This window comes from Tachypleus tridentatus, chromosome 10 (genome assembly GCF_004210375.1).
Source record: "Tachypleus tridentatus isolate NWPU-2018 chromosome 10, ASM421037v1, whole genome shotgun sequence".
Lineage (NCBI taxonomy): Eukaryota > Metazoa > Arthropoda > Merostomata > Xiphosura > Limulidae > Tachypleus > Tachypleus tridentatus.
The window spans coordinates 120,794,477-120,818,252 of record NC_134834.1 but is presented as its reverse complement, the minus strand read 5'-3'; the positions used below and the strand labels follow the sequence as shown (position 1 = coordinate 120,818,252).

General features: G+C 31.0%; 1 protein-coding gene across 1 annotated transcript; it reads left to right on the top strand.

Moving 5' to 3' along the window:
* The first annotated feature begins 8,564 nt into the window (after positions 1-8,564).
* LOC143230206 (glucose 1,6-bisphosphate synthase-like) lies at positions 8,565-23,704 on the top strand. Its single transcript, XM_076463340.1, has 7 exons — positions 8,565-8,719; positions 10,078-10,171; positions 10,586-10,715; positions 11,206-11,308; positions 11,876-11,962; positions 12,901-13,034; positions 22,141-23,704. Exons 1-7 carry the CDS (start codon positions 8,651-8,653, stop codon positions 22,241-22,243), a joined length of 720 nt encoding a protein of 239 aa, XP_076319455.1. The 5' UTR covers positions 8,565-8,650; the 3' UTR covers positions 22,244-23,704.
* Positions 23,705-23,776: the final 72 nt, after the last annotated feature.

Here is a 23,776-nt window from a genome sequence, read left to right as displayed (position 1 = left end):
ATATAATTTAAAGACAGTCACCTTGTAACAGATTGACAGAATATAATTTAGTAGTCACCTTGTAACAGATTGACAGAATATAATTTAGTCACCTTTAACAGATTGACAGAATATAATTTAGTAATCACCTTGTAACAGATTGACAGAATATAATTTAGTAATCAAATCTTGTAACAGATTGACAGAATATAATTTAGTAATCACCTTGTAACAGATTGACAGAATATAATTTAAGTAATCACCTTGTAACAGATTGACAGAATATAATTTAGTAATCACCTTGTAACAGATTGACAGAATATAATTTAGTAATCACCTTGTAACAGATTGACAGAATAAAATTTAGTAATCACCTGTAACAGATTGACAGAAATAATTTAGTAATCACCTTGTAACAGATTGACAGAATAAAATTTAGTAATCACCTTGTAACAGATTGACAGAATATAATTTAGTAATCACCTTGTAAACAGATTGACAGAATATAATTTAGTAATCACCCTTGTAACAGATTGACAGAATATAATTTAGTAATCACCTTGTAACAGAGAGATTGACAGAATATAATTTAGTAATCACCTTGTAACAGATTGATAGAATATAATTTAGTAATCACCTTGTAACAGATTGACAGAATAAAATTTAGTAATCACCTTGTAACAGATTGACAGAAAAAATTTAGTAATCACCTTGTAAAACAACTGACAGAATATATTTTTAGTAATCACCTTGTAACAGATTGACAGAATATAATTTAGTAATCACCTTGTAACAGATTGACAGAGATATAATTTAGTAATCACTTTTGTAACAGATTGACAGAATATAATTTAGTAATCACCTTGTAAAGATTGACAGAATATAATTTAGTAATCACCTTGTAGATTGACAGAATATAATTTAGTAATCACCTTGTAACAGATTGACAGAATAAAATTTAGTAATCACCTTGTAACAGATTGACAGAATATAATTTAGTAATCACCGTAACAGATTGACAGAATATAATTTAGTAATCACCTTGTAACAGATTGACAGAAAATAATTTAGTAATCACCTTGTAAACAGATTGACAGAATATAATTTAGTAATCACCTTGTAACAGATTGACAGAATATAATTTAGTAATCACCTTGTAACAAAATGACAGAATATAATTTAGTAATCACCTGTAGATTGATTGAATAAAATTTAGTAATCACCTTGTAACAGATTGACAGAATATAATTTAGTAATCACCTTGTAACAGATTGACAGAATATAATTTAGTAATCACCTTGTAACAGATTGACAGAATATAATTTAGTAATCACCTTAAACAGATTGTAACAGATTTGAACAGATTGACAGAATATAATTTAGTAATCACCTTTGCAACAGATTGACAGAATATAATTTAGTAATCACCTTGTAACACCTTGACAGAATAGTGAATTGAAAACAGATTGACAGAATATAATTTAGTAATCACCTTGTAACAGATTGACAGAATATAATTTAGTAATCACCTTGTAACAGATTGACAGAATATAATTTAGTAATCACCTTGTAACAGATTGACAGAATATAATTTAGTAATCACCTTGTAACAGATTGACAGAATATAATTTAGTAATCACCTTGTAACAGATTGACAGAATATAATTTAGTAATCACCTTGTAACAGATTGACAGAATATAATTTAGTAATCACCTTGTAACAGATTGACAGAATATAATTTAGTAATCACCTTGTAACAATAGATTGACAGAATATAATTTAGTAATCACCTTGTAACAGATTGACAGAATATAATTTAGTAATCACCTTGTAACAGATTGACAGAATATAATTTAGTAATCACCTTGTAACAGATTGACAGAATATAATTTAGTAATCACCTTGTAACAGATTGACAGAATAAAATTTAGTAGTCACCTTGTTAACAGATCACCCTATAATTTTAGTAACCTTGTAACAGATTGACAGAATATAATTTAGTAATCACCTTGTAACAGATTGACAGAATATAATTTAGTAATCACCTTGTAACAGATTGACAGAATATAATTTAGTAATCACCTTGTAACAGATTGACAGAATATAATTTAGTAATCACCTTGTAAATGATTCACAGAATATAAGTAATCACCTTGTGAAATAGATTTGACAGAATAAATTTAGTAATCACCTTGTAACAGATTGACAGAATATAATTTAGTAATCACCTGTAAACAGATTGACAGAATAAAATTTAGTAATCACCTTGTAAATGATTGACAGAATATAATTTAGTAATCAGTAGACAGATTGACAGAATAAAATTTAGTAATCACCTTGTAACAGATTGACAGAATATAATTTAGTAATCACCTTGTAACAGATTGACAGAATATAATTTAGTAATCACCTTGTAACAGATTGACAGAATATAATTTAGTAATCACCTTGTAACAGATTGACAGAATATAATTTAGTAATCACCTTGTAACAGATTGACAGAATATAATTTAGTAATCACCTTGTAACAGATTGACAGAATATAATTTAGTAATCACCTTGTAACAGATTGACAGAATATAATTTAGTAATCACCTTGTAACAGATTGACAGAATATAATTTAGTAATCAACAGATTGACAAATAGAATTTAGTAATCACCTTGTAACAGATTGACAGAATATATTTAGTAATCACCTTGTAACAGATTGACAGAATATAATTTAGTAATCACCTTGTAACAGATTGACAGACAGAATATAATTTAGTAATCACCTTGTAACAGATTGACAGAATATAATTTAGTAATCACCTTGTAAATGATTGACAGAATATAATTTAGTAATCACCTTGTAACAGATTGACAGAATAATTTAGTAATCACCTTGTAATAAAATATAATTTAGTAATCACCTTGTAACAGATTGACAGAATATAATTTAGTAATCACCTTGTAACAGATTGACAGAATATAATTTGTAGTAATCACCTTGTAACAGATTGACAGAATATAATTTAGTAATCACCTTGTAACAGATTGACAGAATATAATTTAGTAATCACCTTGTAACAGATTGACAGAATATAATTTTAGTAATCACCTTGTAACAGATTGACAGAATATAATTTAGTAATCACCTTGTAACAGATTGACAGAATATAATTTAGTAATCACCTTGTAACAGATTGACAGAATAAAATTTAGTAATCACCTTGTAACAGATTGACAGAATATAATTTAGTAATCAGAAAATCACCTTGTAACAGATTGACAGAATAAAATTTAGTAATCACCTTGTAACAGATTGACAGAATATAATTTAGTAATTTAGATTGACAGAATAAATCACCTTGTAACAGATTGACAGAATAAAATTTAGTAATCACCTTGTAACAGATTGACAGAATATAATTTAGTAATCACCTTGTAACAGATTGACAGAATATAATTTAGTAATCACCTTGTAACAGATTGACAGAATATAATTTAGTAATCACCTTGTAACAGATTGACAGAATATAATTTAGTAATCACCTTGTAACAGATTGACAGCCTTGTAATCACAGATTGACAGAATATAATTTAGTAATCACCTTGTAACAGATTGACAGAATAAAATTTAGTAGTCACCTTGTATCAGATTGACAGATTGGAATTTAGTAATCACCTTGTAAACAGATTGACAGAATAGTAATCACCTTGTAACAGATTGACAGAATATAATTTAGTAATCACCTTGTAACAGATTGACAGAATATAATTTAGTAATCACCTTGTAACAGATTGACAGAATATAATTTAGTAATCACCTTGTAACAGATTGACAGAATATAATTTAGTAATCACCTTGTAACAGATTGACAGAATATAATTTAGTAATCACCTTGTAACAGATTGACAGAATATAATTTAGTAGTAATCACCTTGTAACAGATTGACAGAATATAATTTAGTAATCACCTTGTAACAGATTGACAGAATATAATTTAGTAATCACCTTGTAACAGATTGACAGAATATAATTTAGTAATCACCTTGTAACAGATTGACAGAATATAATTTAGTAATCACCTTGTAACAGATTGACAGAATATAATTTAGTAATCACCTTGTAACAGATTGACAGAATATAATTTAGTAATCACCTTGTAACAGATTGGTAGAATATATTTAGTAATCACCTTAAAATGGATTGACTTAGAATATAATTTAGTAATCACCTTGTAACAGATTGACAGAATATAATTTAGTAATCACCTTGTAACAGATTGACAGAATATAATTTAGTAATCACCTTGTAACAGATTGACAGAATATAATTTAGTAATCACCTTGTAACAGATTGACAGAATATAATTTAGTAATCACCTTGTAATTGACAGAATTGACAGAATATAATTCTTTAGTAATCACCTTGTAACAGATTGACAGGTAATATAATTGACAGAATATAATTTAGTAATCACCTTGTAGTAGATTGACAGAATATAATTTAGTAATCAGATTGACAACAGAATTTAGTAATCAAACAGATTGACAGAATATAATTTAGTAATCACCTTGTAACAGATTGACAGAATATAATTTAGTAATCACCTTGTAACAGATTGACAGAATATAATTTAGTAATCACCTTGTAACAGATTGACAGAATAAAATTTAGTAATCACCTTGTAACTTGAACTGACAGAATATAATTTAGTAATCACCTTGTAACAGATTGACAGAATATAATTTAGTAATCACCTTGTAACAGATTGACAGATTGTAATCACCCTGTAACAGAATATTTAGTAGTCACCTTAACAGATGGACAGAATTTGACAGAATATAATTTAGTAATCACCTTGTAACAGATTGACAGAATAAAATTTAGTAGTCACCTTGTAACAGATTGACAGAATATATAATTTAGTAATCATTTAGTAATCACCTTGTAACAGATTGACAGAATATAATTTAGTAATCACCTTGTAACAGATTGACAGAATATAATTTAGTAATCACCTTGTAACAGATTGACAGAAAATAATTTAGTAATCACCTTGTAACAGATTGACAGAATAAAATTTAGTAATCACCTTGTAACAGATTGACAGAATATAATTTAGTAGTCACCTTGTAACAGATTGACAGAATATAATTTAGTAGTCACCTTGTAACAGATTGACAGAATATAATTTAGTAGTCACCTTGTAACAGATTGACAGAATATAATTTGACAGTCACCTTGTAACAGATTGACAGAATATAATTTAGTAATCACCTTAAAACAGATTGACAGAATATAATTTAGTAATCACCTTGTAACAGATTGACAGAATAAAATTTAGTAATCACCTTGTAACAGATTGACAGAATATAATTTAGTAATCACCTTGTAACAGATTGACAGAACAGAATTTAGTAATCACCTTGTAACAGATTGACAGAATATAATTTAGTAATCACCTTGTAACAGATTGACAGAATATAATTTAGTAATCACCTTGTAACAGATTGACAGAATATAATTTAGTAATCACCTTGTAACAGATTGACAGAATATAATTTAGTAATCACCTTGTAACAGATTGACAGAATATAATTTAGTAATCACCTTGTAACAGATTGACAGAATATAATTTAGTAATCACCTTGTAACAGATTGACAGAATATAATTTAGTAATCACCTTGTAACAGATTGACAGAATATAATTTAGTAATCACCTTGTAACAGATTGACAGAATATAATTTAGTAATCACCTTGTAACAGATTGACAGAATAAAATTTAGTAATCACCTTGTAACAGATTGACAGAATATAATTTAGTAATCACCTTGTAACAGATTGACAGAAATATAATTTAGTAATCACCTTGTAAAATGATTGACAGAATATAATTTAATCCACCTTGTAATCACCTTGTAACAGATTGACAGAATAAAATTTAGTAATCACCTTGTAACAGACAGAATAAAATGACAGAATATAATTTAGTAATCACCTTGTAACAGATTGACAGAATATAATTTAGTAATCACCTTGTAACAGATTGAATATAATTTAGTAATCACCTTGTAACAGATTGACAGAATATAATTTAGGACAGGTCACCTCTGAACAGATACAGAATATAATTTAGTAATCACCTTGTAACAGATTGAAGAATAATTTAGATTCACAACAGATTGAATATAATTTAGTAATCACCTTGTAACAGATTGACAGAATAAATTTAGTAATCAGAATATAATTTTAGTAATCACCTTGTAACAGATTGACAGAATAAAATTCACCTAGTAATCACCTTGTAACAGATTGACAGAATATAATTTAGTAATCACCTTGTAACAGATTGACAGAATATAAATTTAGTAATCACCTTGTAACAGATTGACAGAATATAAATTAGTAATCACCTAATTTAGTAATCACCTTGTAACAGATTGACAGAATAAAATTTAGTAATCACCTTGTAACAGATTGACAGAATAAAATTTAGTAATCACCTTGTAACGAATTGACAGAATATAATTTAGTAATCACCTTGTAACAGATTGACAGAATATAATTTAGTAATCACCTTGTAACAGATTGACAGAATATAATTTAGTAATCACCTTGTAAACAGATTGACAGAATATAATTTAGTAATCACCTTGTAACAGATTGACAGAATATAATTTAGTAATCACCTTGTAACAGATTGACAGAATATAATTTAGTAATCACCTTGTAACAGATTGACAGAATATAATTTAGTAATCACCTTGTAACAGATTGACAGAATAAAATTTAGTAGTCACCTTGTAACAGATTGACAGAATATAATTTAGTAATCACCTTGTAACAGATTGACAGAATAAAATTTAGTAATCACCTTGTAACAGATTGACAGAATAAAATTTAGTAATCACCTTGTAACAGATTGACAGAATAAAATTTAGTAATCACCTTGTAACAGATTGACAGAATAAAATTTAGTAATCACCTTGTAACAGATTGACAGAATATAATTTAGTAATCACCTTGTAACAGATTGACAGAATATAATTTAGTAATCACCTTGTAACAGATTGACAGAATATAATTTAGTAATCACCTTGTAACAGATTGACAGAATATAATTTAGTAATCACCTTGTAACAGATTGACAGAATAAAATGTAGTAGTCGTCTTGTATCAGATTGACAGGAATATAATTTAGTATTCACCTTGTAACAGATTGACAGAATATAATTTAGTATTTGTCTTGTATCAGATTGACAGGAATATAATTTAGTAGTCACCTTGTAACAGATTGACATGAATATAATTTAGTAGTCACCTTGTAACAGATTGACAGAATATAATTTAGTAGTCACCTTGTAACAGATTGACGGAATATAATTTAGTAGTCACCTTGTAACAGATTGACGGAATATAATTTAGTAGTCACCTTGTAACAGATTGACGGAATATAATTTAGTAGTCACCTTGTAACAGATTGACGGAATATAATTTAGTAGTCACCTTGTAACAGATTGACAGAATATAATTTAGTAGTCACCTTGTAACAGATTGACAGAATATAATTTAGTAATCACCTTGTAACAGATTGACAGAATATAATTTAGTAATCACCTTGTAACAGATTGACAGAATATAATTTAGTAATCACCTTGTAACAGATTGACAGAATATAATTTAGTATTCACCTTGTAACAGATTGACAGAATATAATTTAGTATTCACCTTATAACAGACTGACAGAACATAATTTCCTGAAGTATATCTTAATTAACTCAGTTAGGAGTCTTACCTGAAGAAAAACATCCAATTAACAAAAATGTGAATTATTTATGGTTATTTTGGTAATAGGAAACTCTTGCTGTTAGCATAGGAGTTAGATATATTTATCATTTACAATAATATTGAAAGTGTAAAAAGGTTTAACCTTAATATTTTTATATGCATATAAATGAAACTTGTAAAATTTTCTTTCAGTGTGTAATGTTACTAAGATTTAACTTGTACAGAACTATATCTGTATTGTTACTTAGATTTAACTAGTACGGAACTGCAACTTTACTGTTACTTAGATTTAATTAGTACAGAACTGCAATTTTACTGTTACTTAGATTTAACTAGTTCAGAACTGCAACTTTACTGTTACTTAGATTTAACTAGTACGGAACTGCAACTTTACTGTTACTTAGATTTAATTAGTACAGAACTGCAATTTTACTGTTACTTAGAATTAACTAGTTCAGAACTGCAACTTTACTGTTACTTAGATTTAACTAGTACGGAACTGCAACTTTACTGTTACTTAGATTTAACTAGCACGGAACTGCAACTTTACTGTTACTTAGATTTAACTAGCACGGAACTGCAACTTTACTGTTACTTAGATTTAATTAGTACAGAACTGCAATTTTACTGTTACTTAGATTTAACTAGTTCAGAACTGCAACTTTACTGTTACTTAGATTTAACTAGTACGGAACTGCAACTTTACTGTTACTTAGATTTAACTAGCACGGAACTGCAACTTTACTGTTACTTAGATTTAACTCCTACAGAACTGCAACTTTACTGTTACTTAGATTTAACTCTTACAGAACTGTAACTTTACTTATATTTAACTAGTACAGAACTGTAACTTTACTGTTACTTATGTTTTTACAGCATCTGATGTATACATGATTTCAAGCACTGTGTCTTCTAAGATTCTTAAAGCAATTGCTAAACGTGAAGGATTCAACTTTGTGGTATGTTAAAATTTTTATGAAAGTTTTAAAGGCAGTTTTACAGCAGAAGTAGTGCAAACATCTTTAATATTAAAAATAATGTAAAATTATTTTTGTTACCCTATAATTGATTGTCTAGGCATGTGTTGTTTAGGTATAGAGAAGGTAATTGCTAAATAGAAAAATAGTCCAAATGAGCTGATTTAATGAGGGATTATTTTGAGTCTTGTTTTAATGTCAAGAGACAGATTGTAAACTGTTCTTATGGTTTTACTTTATTTACCATTTTAAATTACCTCCAAGTTATTCAACGAACTGTTACTGTGTTGACATGTTAACATTTATAAAATTGTACCAGCTGTGTGTTACTGTGTTGACATGTTAACATTTGTAAAATTGTACCAGCTGTGTGTTGCTGTGATGACATGTTAACATTTGTAAAATTCAACCAGCTGTGTGTTGCTGTGATGACATGTTAGCATTTGTAAAATTCAATGAGGTATATGTTTCTTTGACATGTTAACATTTGTAAAATTCAACCAGCTGTGTGTTGCTGTGATGACATGTTAGCATTTGTAAAATTCAACGAGGTATATGTTTCTTTGACATGTTAACATTTGTAAAATTCTTAGTACTAGACCCTTCAAATTCATTGTGATCGCATGGTAACATTGTGACACACCTGTCTACAAGTACAGAACAATAATATGTAAAATACTGTTATGTTACAGATAAATATTTTCAAGGTTTATGTAGGGAAATCATGAAATATGAAAAGTGTTTGAAAATTAAGTGTTACAGAAGTGTTACAAGTCAATAAAAAATAATATATATTCTAGTGTTTGTGTAACCGTCCGAGATGTTAATGTTGTACTTAACAACTGGAGACGTTAGTAACTGTTAATGTTGTGTTCAACAACTGGAGACGTTAGTAACTGTTAATGTTGTGTTCAACAACTGGAGACGTTAGTAACTGTTAATGTTGTGTTCAACAACTGGAGACATTAGTAACTGTTAATGTTGTGTTCAACAACTGGAGACATTAGTAACTGTTAATGTGCTCAACAACTGGAGACATTAGTAACTGTTAATGTTGTGCTCAACAACTGGAGACGTTAGTAACTGTTAATGTTGTGCTCCTTTAAAGTAAAGATAAAAGATTATTTTGAACCATAACTTTTAGGAGTAAGTGTCTTTATTAACAAACTGTTAATAAATAGTAAGTGTTAAACGTTAAGCTGTTTTTGTAATACTGGTTGTTATGAACAAAGTTCCAAGTTTTTAACACTTTAAGAAATGTTTATGTTACTTTATATTACTTGCTAACCTGTTCAGTAGTTCTATGGTTAAACAAATGTATTTTATTACTCGTACTTTAGGAAACGTTGACAGGATTCAAGTGGATGGGAAACAAGGCGTGGGAACTAATGAACCAAGGAAAAACAGTGTTGTTAGCATTTGAAGAAGCTATTGGTAAAGTTTATATCACATTATTCTGTCAGAAGAACCATATTTCTGGTGAACCTTTGTGAAACTAGTTGTGTGGGCAACTTTCAAACTTAAAGAACTATACTATGAAGAGTTCTGATATGTAAAGCTACAAGTTATATTACTGTGTCCAGAAGTCATTATTATCTGTATATTAAGCTGGTACTGAGTGATGTGTTCTAGCATGGCTACTCTAACTCACTGAACAATAGAAACTGTTTCTTCACATCTCTCTATAACACTCTTTGTATTTTTTAATTAAATAATGGCTAGTAATCACTTTAAATTAACGTTTTCTTTATTATTTCTTTTAAATATTTGCTGAACTTCTGAATTTTCTCCTTCTGAGTTCTCTGTTCCAGTTTTGTAAAATGTACATGAATCTATGTTGTTGTTCAGGGTACATGTGTGGAACCACCGTGCTGGACAAAGATGGAGTAGGAGCTGCCATGCAGCTAGCACAACTAGCAGCTTACTTAGAGACCCAAGGAAAATCTCTGCGTCAACACTTGGACTTTATTTACAATGAGTAGGTTGGACTTGACTGATGTTATCTCACTCAAAACTTTATTGGTTAAATGTCTTTGTTTTGATGTCCATTAAAAATAGTGAGAAACAGTGTTTAGTTCTGGAGTTTTTGTTGGTCATTTTCAAATCAAATATGAAAACGTGTTTTGGTATTTTGAACTTACTAATAATTATTGATAATGTATGATTTGAACATTCAGTTCAAGTGTTTGTCAGTATTATAATCTAGTCCTGTTTCACTGGTTATATCGTAGCTCATATTGGAATGATAAAAGCCTGTCCTTAGCTGAAGCAATTGAAGTTTAACTGCAGATGTTTGAGTTGTTGGATATGTTTTTGTGTTTAATTTGAGAATCCAATAATTAGGAAAATTTACATCTGGAACAACAAAAGTATTGCAAGAAATATACAGAAAGTTTTAAACTATTTCTTACTACCTGTTAAGTTTATTTTTTTAAACCTGTGGGTTTAACTTCTTTTTCCTGGAACAGGTATGGTTACCACGTGTCAAACAACTCTTACTTTATTTGTCACCACCAACCCACTATTGAGGCAATGTTTCATAGGCTCAGAAACTTCAATGGTCCAGAAACAGTAAGTATGAACTGATTAAAACCAGTGAAAGTTTTATATAAATGTTTATTTGTTTTAAACTGCAGATATTTCTGAAGAGATCACTCATTCATCATTAAAATCTAGTCAGACAGACATTGGAGAATAACGTATTGAATGATTTTTATATTTTACACAGTTATTTCAAGGTTTCTCATTTCATCAGTGCACATCAATCAAGTGACAGTTTTGACAGTAAATTTAATTCAGAAGGAGTATTCTGTTGTTAAAGATAATGATTTCATAGTCTCGACACTTAATCAAAGATTCTAAGTAGGATTCACTTAGGATTGAATAACAGAAAGTGCTTTCCTTGTTGATCTCATTTGATTGAAAACAAATAATACGATGTGATTGATTCAAGGTTATGTATTTTCAATTATTTTTTTAGAAAAAAGAAATGTACTAGTGAGATAAAACAATACAGAAAAGCCTAAAGCAAATTATTAGTAATTTCACTTCTCATCCAACTGGTGCAGGTTTCATTTAAATAAATAAATTTTGTTATTTGTTTTAAACTTTCAGTTTTCTATCTCTTTATTCCTGTAGTACCCAGACAGTTTGGAGAGTTATGTGATTCAAGGTGTTAGAGACCTTACTACAGGATACGACAGCACTCAACCAGATAAAAAAGCTGCAAGTAGAAATTCGTTTTTCTTTATCTTAGGCTTACCATCTGTTCATGTGATGTAATGTGCCAACACTTCAAACACTAAATAATCTGGTGTAGAACCATAAATTCCTACTTTATAGCTTCTTTAGTATTAACATTAGAGTTTAGTTTTGGTGAAACTAATAAAAACTTGTATTTTAAATTATGTCAGGGAATGAAATTGTTTCATTCCTTCTTCCGTGACCTGACAGAATAAAACAACTTGGATGTTTGTTTTGGTAAAGATTTTATTAACTCTTGTTGTAGCTAAAGTAACACAAAATATCCCTACCCCAGTTTTAAGATTTTAACTTTTCACCTCATTACATAAAACTGTTAATATTGCACTAACCCCTGTATAAAGATATTAAAGTTGTGCATTTATTTTTGAATATGTAGTTCTTGTAATGAGACTGTTACTTAGATTGTGACATGAATAAGCTGATAGAAGACTGAAAGAGGATTCTCATTAAATTTTGAGTTATAGAACTTGCACTGTCTGTAACGTTTAGCATGTGAATCCTGGTTTTCAGGTCAAAGGTTAGAACACTTATGACTTAGTATCTAGTTTTATCACACAGTGACTTTTATTATAAATTTACCAATGAAATATAATTTAGACACAACATCCAATGATTATCTCTCTTTGTTAAAACTACACACGATTAATATGGTAGCACTTAGTAATGTGGAATTCTGTAACCAGGCTGGAAAGAGTTTGAATAGTGAATTTGGGTACATTGGACATGAAAACTGTTAGTTACTGTCTAATGATGATTGAGATATTTTTACCTCTATCAATATATTGTTTAAGATATATCATTCTTGTAGAATGGCTATAAATAAGGTAAAAGCTACTTATGAAAGTATATGATTTCTAGACTTCTGGGACGTGTGTGAAAGTGAAGATATTTATTTCCAGGTTTTACCTTCTAGCAAGTCAAGCCAGATGATCACATTTTATTTTGAGAATGGTTGTGTTGCTACTCTCCGGACAAGTGGAACTGAGCCAAAGATCAAATATTATACAGAGTTTTGTGCAAAGCCAGGACAAAGGTATATATGTATATTTACCAGATTAACTCTTTAAACCCATGTTTTGCACATTCTGCCAGAATTATTCTCATGACGTCTTAACAGTTATCATCATATGTCATAATATTTTCTTAATTTTGTTTTTCCCTTCGACACCAAAGGTACCCACAGGAAGTATTGTGTAGTAGATAGCCTCAAACCTCTTATGTTGAACATTTGGCAATAGAGGTGTGTGTAGAGAGACAGGTGAGTGGTGAAGTAGTCTTGAATGGTAGGTCATTTGTAGATGTCCATTGATGATATCATCAGCAACTCATAGTGAGTTGACCGTCTCTGAGCATTTGTTTTCTTTACAACTTGTGTTTTGATGTACTTGATGACAGTGAAGGTGTTACTTATACTTTCTGTGAACAGAACTCTGCAACAGTCAAGTTGTGTTGAGCTATCATAGATACTGTATATATCATGCCTTTCTTTGTAAGTCATTATTTGTACATGACTTATCTTACAAAAATACTTCAGCCCAAGCATTACCTTGGGCTCTTGTAGTGGTCATAAATCTAGGAGGTAGATCAGGTCTAGCTGAGGCTCATTTCAGTGACCACTTTGTACCAGTAGGTCCTGGTTGGGACAATGTCCCCCTCCAATCAGCTGATTGAGAAACACACTAACTGGGTCTTGTTGGTTCACCATTAGAGTCCCTTTCAAAGTCAAATTCAGAATCAGAACCACAATCATCATCATGCCCTCCTTTATCTAACTGATTCAACAGACTCATCCTTTACTGGGCAGTAAAACATTTTGATGGCCTCTTTCAATTCACCATCTTTGCTTTACAACTGACAAAGAAATTTTTAGACTACACACACACAAGTACAAAAAATACTGAAAAACATAACTTGTTGATCTGCTTCGTAACAAATGAGAGTGCCCAGTGCTTCATGGAACTTCTGGTTTGTATGTATAAAGGTTGATAATAACATGGTTTTGATTTGTTTTCAGTCAATGTTATTGGATGCTGTCATTATCCAATAAGTTAATTAGGATTTTCATCTGATTGCTGGTAGCTTCCACTCAGATTTAACTTAATGTTTAGGGACAACAAAGTACCTGCTGGTCCATCTAGGCTGATCCATCCTGTAAGCCAAACTAAAACTATTAAATAAAAAAACTTAAAGCCAGCCCCTCATCATTACATATATCTATCAAGATTTCTTTTAAACTAACTCAAGTTTACTACCTCTACAAAATCAGAAAGCAAAAATAAAACTCTCTTAGATGAAGATTGTTCCTACCTTGCTAAATTTATATTTATGTTGCACAGTTCTATAATTCTTCCTGTTAAGTATGAAAATACTGATGCATCAACATCACCAATTCCTTTTACAATCTTAAACACTTCAATCAGACCCCATCTAACTCTTCTTTTTTCAAGACAAAACATTTTTAAGGACCTTAATCTCTCTTCATATTACAACCCCTCCAAAGGTACTATTTTAGTAACCTTCCTCTGAACCCTTTTCAACAATTCAATGTACTTGTACTCACTATTTCTTTAGATACAACCTAAAATACTATTTGCTGTACCACTGTTAACAGAACACTGGTTGGATGAGTTAAGAGACTGATCAACCATTACACCAACGTCCTTTTCTTTCACTGTTAAGGTTATTCCCATCCAAATTGTATTTATTACTCTCCCTCATTGTTTGACTCTAGCATTTCCCAATCATTATATATGTAGTTCAAACCATCCATAGTTATCACTTCATTAACAACTGAAATATTAATCTCACTGTAAAGTTTCTCACTGATTTTCATCAGTTTCATCTGATGGTTTGTGACAAATTCATATTAACTGTTTTTTCTCTTGATATCCACTAACAGAAACCAAAATGGACTTCTTGCTATTGTCCTTAATACTCTCAACTGAAACAGGATGTAACCCACACTTTATATAGAACCATTTCTCTTTCTTTTCTACTCTGTCCATATTAAATAACCTTTAACCATGTTTTTAATAAAAATTTCTACCATCAAAACCATCTAACCATATTTCAGTTATTCCCGTTGTTTCAAAGTCATCTATTCCTACCAGTTCCATGTCTAACCATACTTCAGTTATTCCCATTGTTTCAAAGTCTTCTATTCCTACCATTTCCATGTCTAACCATACTTCAGTTATTCCCATTGTTTCAAAGTCTTCTATTCCTACCATTTCCATGTCTAAGCATATTTCAGTTATTCCCATTGTTTCAAAGTCTTCTATTCCTACCATTTCCATGTCTAACCATACTTCAGTTATTCCCATTGTTTCAAAGTCTTCTATTCCTACCAGTTCCATGTCTGACCATACTTCAGTTATTCCCATTGTTTCAAAGTCTTCTATTCCTACCAGTTCCATGTCTAACCATACTTCAGTTATTCCCATTGTTTCAAAGTCTTCTATTCCTACCAGTTCCATGTCTAACCATACTTCAGTTATTCCCATTGTTTCAAAGTCTTCTATTCCTACCAGTTCCATGTCTAACCATATTTCAGTTATTCCCATTGTTTCAAAGTCTTCTATTCCTACCATTTCCATGTCTAACCATACTTCAGTTATTCCCATTGTTTCAAAGTCTTCTATTCCTACCAGTTCCATGTCTAACCATACTTTCAGTTATTCCCATTGTTTCAAAGTCTTCTATTCCTACCAGTTCCATGTCTAACCATACTTCAGTTATTCCCGTTGTTTCAAAGTCTTCTATTCCTACCAGTTCCATGTCTAACCATACTTCAGTTATTCCCTTTGTTTCAAAGTCTTCTATTCCTACCAGTTCCATGTCTAACCATACTTCAGTTATTCCCATTGTTTCAAAGTCTTCTATTCCTACCAGTTCCATGTCTAACCATACTTCAGTTATTCCCATTGTTTCAAAGTCTTCTATTCCTACCATTTACATGACTAACCATACTTCAGTTATTCCCATTGTTTCAAAGTCTTCTATTCCTACCAGTTCCATGTCTAACCATACTTCAGTTATTCCCATTGTTTCAAAGTCTTCTATTTCTACCAGTTCCATGTCTAACCATACTTCAGTTATTCCCATTGTTTCAAAGTCTTCTATTCCTACCAGTTCCATGTCTAACCATACTTCAGTTATTCCCATTGTTTCAAAGTCTTCTATTTCTACCAGTTCCATGTCTAACCATACTTCAGTTATTCCCATTGTTTCAAAGTCTTCTATTCCTACCAGTTCCATGTCTAACCATACTTCAGTTATTCCCATTGTTTCAAAGTCTTCTATTCCTACCATTTCCATGTCTAACCATACTTCAGTTATTCCCATTGTTTCAAAGTCTTCTATTCCTACCAGTTCCATGTCTAACCATACTTCAGTTATTCCCATTGTTTCAAAGTCTTCTATTCCTACCATTCCATGTCTAACCATACTTCAGTTATTCCCATTGTTTCAAAGTCTTCTATTCCTACCATTTCCATGTCTAAGCATATTTCAGTTATTCCCATTGTTTCAAAGTCTTCTATTCCTACCATTTCCATGTCTAACCATACTTCAGTTATTCCCATTGTTTCAAAGTCTTCTATTCCTACCAGTTCCATGTCTGACCATACTTCAGTTATTCCCATTGTTTCAAAGTCTTCTATTCCTACCAGTTCCATGTCTAACCATATTTCTGTTATTCCCATTGTTTCAAAGTCTTCTATTCCTACCATTTCCATGTCTAACCATACTTCAGTTATTCCCATTGTTTCAAAGTCTTCTATTCCTACCATTTCCATGTCTAAGCATATTTCAGTTATTCCCATTGTTTCAAAGTCTTCTATTCCTACCATTTCCATGTCTAACCATACTTCAGTTATTCCCATTGTTTCAAAGTCTTCTATTTCTACCAGTTCCATGTCTAACCATACTTCAGTTATTCCCTTTGTTTCAAAGTCTTCTATTCCTACCAGTTCCATGTCTAACCATATTTCTGTTATTCCCATTGTTTCAAAGTCTTCTATTCCTACCAGTTCCATGTCTAAACATACTTCAGTTATTCCCATTGTTTCAAAGTCTTCTATTCCTACCAGTTCCATGTCTGACCATACTTAAGTTATTCCCATTGTTTCAAAGTCTTCTATTCCTACCAGTTCCATGTCTAACCATACTTCAGTTATTCCCATTGTTTCAAAGTCTTCTATTCCTACCAGTTCCATGTCTAACCATATTTCAGTTATTCCCATTGTTTCAAAGTCTTCTATTCCTACCAGTTCCATGTCTAACCATATTTCAGTTATTCCCATTGTTTCAAAGTCTTCTATTCCTACCAGTTCCATGTCTAACCATATTTCAGTTATTCCCATTGTTTCAAAGTCTTCTATTCCTACCAGTTCCATGTCTAACCATACTTCAGTTATTCCCATTGTTTCAAAGTCTTCTATTCCTACCAGTTCCATGTCTAACCATACTTCAGTTATTCCCATTGTTTCAGTCTTCTATTCCTACCATTTACATGACTAACCATACTTCAGTTATTCCCATTGTTTCAAAGTCTTCTATTCCTACCAGTTCCATGTCTAACCATATTTCAGTTATTCCCATTGTTTCAAAGTCTTCTATTCCTACCAGTTCCATGTCTAACCATATTTCAGTTATTCCCATTGTTTCAAAGTCTTCTATTCCTACCAGTTCCATGTCTAACCATATTTCAGTTATTCCCATTGTTTCAAAGTCTTCTATTCCTACCAGTTCCATGTCTAACCATATTTCAGTTATTCCCATTGTTTCAAAGTCTTCTATTCCTACCAGTTCCATGTCTAACCATACTTCAGTTATTCCCATTGTTTCAAAGTCTTCTATTCCTACCAGTTCCATGTCTAACCATACTTCAGTTATTCCCATTGTTTCAGTCTTCTATTCCTACCATTTACATGACTAACCATACTTCAGTTATTCCCATTGTTTCAAAGTCTTCTATTCCTACCAGTTCCATGTCTAACCATATTTCAGTTATTCCCATTGTTTCAAAGTCTTCTATTCCTACCAGTTCCATGTCTAACCATATTTCAGTTATTCCCATTGTTTCAAAGTCTTCTATTCCTACCAGTTCCATGTCTAACCATATTTCAGTTATTCCCATTGTTTCAAAGTCTTCTATTCCTACCAGTTCCATGTCTAACCATACTTCAGTTATTCCCATTGTTTCAAAGTCTTCTATTCCTACCATTTCCATGTCTAACCATACTTCAGTTATTCCCATTGTTTCAAAGTCTTCTATTCCTACCATTTCCATGTCTAACCATACTTCAGTTATTCCCATTGTTTCAAAGTCTTCTATTCCTACCATTTCCATGTCTAAACATACTTCAGTTATTCCCATTGTTTCAAAGTCTTCTATTCCTACCATTTCCATGTCTAACCATACTTCAGTTATTCCCATTGTTTCAAAGTCTTCTATTCCTACCATTTCCATGTCTAACCATACTTCAGTTATTCCCATTGTTTCAAAGTCTTCTATTCCTACCATTTCCATGTCTAACCATACTTCAGTTATTCCCATTGTTTCAAAGTCTTCTATTCCTACCATTTCCATGTCTAACCATACTTCAGTTATTCCCATTGTTTCAAAGTCTTCTATTCCTACCAGTTCCATGTCTAACCATACTTCAGTTATTCCCATTGTTTCAAAGTCTTCTATTCCTACCATTTCCATGTCTAACCATACTTCAGTTATTCCCATTGTTTCAAAGTCTTCTATTCCTACCATTTCCATGTCTAACCATACTTCAGTTATTCCCATTGTTTCAAAGTCTTCTATTCCTACCATTTCCATGTCTAACCATACTTCAGTTATTCCCATTGTTTCAAAGTCTTCTATTCCTACCAGTTCCATGTCTAACCATACTTCAGTTATTCCCATTGTTTCAAAGTCTTCTATTCCTACCAGTTCCATGTCTAACCATATTTCAGTTATTCCCATTGTTTCAAAGTCTTCTATTCCTACCAGTTCCATGTCTAACCATACTTCAGTTATTCCCATTGTTTCAAAGTCTTCTATTTGTCAGTTCCCTAAGGTCATTATTTTATTTCATGTACTTCTACCATTACAGTAGTAACAATTAAGTTTATTTTTGTAACTTATTTTATACTGACTTCCTGTACTAAATTTTTGTCTGCAGATCAGATTTGTTTCAGTTTATCTTTACCCTCACTATTATCTAGTCCTAGTTTAAAACTTCCCTGACAGCTGTTAATATCCATTAGAAACATGTCTTCCTACTTAGGTATAAACCATCCAATCAATAAAGTTCCCTCGTCCCATAAGTCCGACCAGCTAACTTGCTCATCCTTACATATTAATTTCAGGTTATCATTTAGCCCTAGTGACCTACTCAAAACTTTATCTTTACAACTAATTCTTGACAGTATCCCTGACACAATTAATTATGGCTATTATCGTTAAATGTTTTTATCAACCCTTATTAATTAGTTGCTCTGATTTGCATTTCCCTGAGAAGTTAAAATTGTTAATGTGGGTAACACTTGTAAGTATTTTACTATACAGACATGTAGATAATGAACAGATTTCCAACAGTATTATTTTGTATAATGTCTGAATATTTGGCAGCCAAACCCCTGGCTTATTTATCTCAGATCTGCTCATGGCCTACTTACACTACTAATGTTGTAATAATCATTTCCTCTAACTTATCATTCAGAATGGTTCCAAGCATGTTGTTCATAATTTTAACCTCTTAAATTTCCATGTAAACCAGTACTTGTGTCATAGAGAATTTCCTTAAGAATTAGAAAAGTACACAATGGCTTTCTGTGTTAAATTGCAGACAAAAAGACTGTTGTGCCTAGTAATCGAGTTCCTTATTTGTGCTTATATTTTACTCAGAAGTTAACACCTATACTTTTAAAGGCATTTAAAACAGTCACTAGTTAACTGCAACACAAACTGTTCCACTGAACAAATGAGTTACAAGAACAAGCCACAAACTTCTTTTAACATTGACAGTTACGTTACATTTTAATCAGTTGTATCTTGTTACAAGAACAAGCCACAAACTTCTTTTAACATTGACAGTTACGTTACATTTTAATCAGTTGTATCTTGTTACAAGAACAAGCCACAAACTTCTTTTAACATTGACAGTTACGTTACATTTAATCAGTTGTATCTTGTTACAAGAACAAGCCACAAACTTCTTTTAACATTGACAGTTACGTTACATTTTAATCAGTTGTATCTTGTTACAAGAACAAGCCACACTTCTTTTAACATTGACAGTTACATTACATTTTAATAAGTTGTATCTTGTTAAAAGAACAAGCCACAAACTTCTTTTAACATTGACAGTTACATTACATTTTAGTCAGTTGTATCTTGTTACAAGAACAAGCCACAAACTTCTTTTAACATTGACAGTTACGTTACATTTTAATCGGTTGTATCTTGTTAAAAGAACAAGCCACAAACTTCTTTTAACATTGACAGTTACGTTACATTTTAATCAGTTGTATCTTGTTACAAGAACAAGCCACAAACTTCTTTTAACATTGACAGTTACGTTACATTTTAATCAGTTGTATCTTGTTACAAGAACAAGCCACAAACTTCTTTTAACATTGACAGTTACATTACATTTTAGTCAGTTGTATCTTGTTACAAGAACAAGCCACAAACTTCTTTTAACATTGACAGTTACATTACATTTTAGTCAGTTGTATCTTGTTAAAAGAACAAGCCACAAACTTCTTTTAACATTGACAGTTACATTACATTTTAGTCAGTTGTATCTTGTTACAAGAACAAGCCACAAACTTCTTTTAACATTGACAGTTACGTTACATTTTAATCAGTTGTATCTTGTTAAAAGAACAAGCCACAAACTTCTTTTAACATTGACAGTTACATTACATTTTAGTCAGTTGTATCTTGTTAAAAGAACAAGCCACAAACTTCTTTTAACATTGACAGTTACATTACATTTTAGTCAGTTGTATCTTGTTACAAGAACAAGCCACAAACTTCTTTTAACATTGACAGTTACATTACATTTTAGTCAGTTGTATCTTGTTAAAAGAACAAGCCACAAACTTCTTTTAACATTGACAGTTACATTACATTTTAGTCAGTTGTATCTTGTTACAAGAACAAGCCACAAACTTCTTTTAACATTGACAGTTACGTTACATTTTAATCGGTTGTATCTTGTTAAAAGAACAAGCCACAAACTTCTTTTAACATTGACAGTTACATTACATTTTAGTCAGTTGTATCTTGTTAAAAGAACAAGCCACAAACTTCTTTTAACATTGACAGTTACATTACATTTTAGTCAGTTGTATCTTGTTACAAGAACAAGCCACAAACTTCTTTTAACGTTGACAGTTACATTACAATTTAATCAGTTGTATCTTGTTAAAAGAACAAACCACAAACTTCTTTTAACATTGAGCATGTGTATAGAAACTTGCATTTAAACAAAAATTACCATTGTAAGGTCAGACTGATAAATCCAAGTCCATTAATGTATCACAGGCAGTTGGTGCTACAGGCATTACTTTCTAAACATTAAAATATATTGGATAATCTTCAACATAAATCACTGAGGTACCAGATTAATTTTCCATTAGGCTTACCTTCTTTGTAGCCTGGACATTAGTGTGAATTCAGCCACAGTGATGGGCATTTCAAACTCCACTCACTTCAAGGAGTTCAGTTTTTCATTCAGAATTGAAAAGAGAGTACAATAAAACATTGTTTGGGAATCAACCCACCAAGCATTGCTTCCCAACTGGTTTTCTGGAAACTTCTTCCCAGATAATTCTTGTACCTCAGACCTATTTTTCTGTGTAAAGTACCTAATTAATGTAATCTTACCACTTTAGATATCTGCAGTAAGTTGTAGGTAATGTACTTGTATGTAAATTCCTTTTCACTAAATTATAAAGACATAAGTAAGCTTTGGACTACTGGTGTTTTTAATATCTCCAGAAGAAGACAACTAATACTGTTGTTTTTGGTTAAGCGATGGACAATTAAAAAATTCAGAACTCTGATAATTCAGCTATCATTAATTAATACCTTACATACAGAATCACAATTATAGTTATGTTAACTCTTTCAGTAACTGGTCAGAATTAGAGTCTGAGCTGGCTACTATGGTGAAGCTGATGGTTAAGGAGTGGTTACAACCAGAGAAGAACTGCCTTTTAGCCAGAAGTGACTAATTAATACGTTTAGTTTTGTTTATAACAACCTGGATTTTACTGTTTTGTATATTTTCATCTCTATTACCTTATCATTTTTGGTTTGAGTTATTTTTAAGCATACATCTTCTATGTCTTATGTCTGTTTATTGTTTTGTTTCCTTAATTATCAGACAATTTATTGAGGGTTGTAAATGTTATCTTTTGTATAATGGTAAGAAAATCATTTAGTGATTACAGGTTGTTCTGATTTTACAGTTTAAATATGAAATATTTATAATCATTAAGTTATTTGAGAAATATACAATACTGCTGTGTTTCTTGTAGTTTGGAACTAATTCTAAGTTGTTAAAACCTAGTTTTTTTATTACAAGATGTTATCTTGTAACATTTTCTGCCTGAAATATTGATTTGGATGTATTTTTCATTAATACACCTGGCTTTAGGAATTTTAAAAGTTGTTTGTGACAGAAAAATGAGTTAACTTAATGATCATGTATCGAGGAAAATGGACAGTTTTAAAATTATCTAAAATGGATTAATAACAAGTGTAGAAATTTCTAGAAAAAACATGTTAATACTGAACGAAGAACATAGTTACATTATCCACTACAGATGATATGGAGTAGAGTTCTACTATGATCATTGTACGTTACCCCCCCTCTATCGAGTATCAGGAGGGACATATGCTGGTGACTTACTTAAACTATTGACACTGTATCTAAACAGCTTTGCTTGCAGGCTAACTATTCCCCCCAACAATTTTGTTTTCAGCTCGTGAAGACCACGTTAAAATCTCTAACGTGATAAACATTTGCACTAGCAGACAGATGTAGTCTGTTGTTCAAGCAATACTTGTAACAGAGATAAGTTTTTGTGTATTTCACTAGAATGAAGTATGTAAGTCCTCACACCTAAGGTTATTATATTCTCTCATTACATACTTCTAAAGTGTAAAACCAGTTACACTGGGTAAAGAAACATAAAGTGGACACAAGGATATTTAGCTAGTCACACAACTGGTTATTTTTTAACTTAGCCTGGGAATTTTTGTTGATACATTAGAAAATAAATATTACCAAATTTTGAAGGTTGTATTAGATGTGTACACTAATGTACAATAAGTGTGTAGTTTAACTATCAGCTAGAGAAAAATTAGTCCAAATTTATGTGTAATAATTATCACTATTGTTCCAACATGTACAGGAAGTTAGGATATACCTCTTGTATAAAAACTCCAATGTCTGTATATTTAAGAACCAGAATATAATTTCATTTTAAAGCTGGTTTAAGATGCATACAATGTTTATTAAATACTGGTAAACAAGATGAAATAACTAAGACATTTTCGACCCTGCCTCTAGTGGACTATGTTCTGTATTGTAGAAAAACCAGATGCTCCTGTTACAATAACTGTGGTATGTTTATTTATTGTGCTGGTGTGGTAATGTACAAGTCATCATTAAAATATACTTTGTCAAATATTGTGTTTTTGTAGAAGTTCACTAATATAAACTGCTGTAGTTATACAAAAATATTAACGGTGTAGGAATG

Coding starts and splice junctions, on each gene's coding strand:
- LOC143230206 (XM_076463340.1), top strand. CDS start 8,651: ATGATTTCAAGCACTGTGTCTTCTAAGATTCTTAAAGCAATTGCTAAA. Junction 10,172..10,585: donor AGCATTTGAAGAAGCTATTG/GTAAAGTTTATA, acceptor GTTGTTGTTCAG/GGTACATGTGTGGAACCACC. Junction 11,963..12,900: donor CTCAACCAGATAAAAAAGCT/GCAAGTAGAAAT, acceptor ATTTATTTCCAG/GTTTTACCTTCTAGCAAGTC.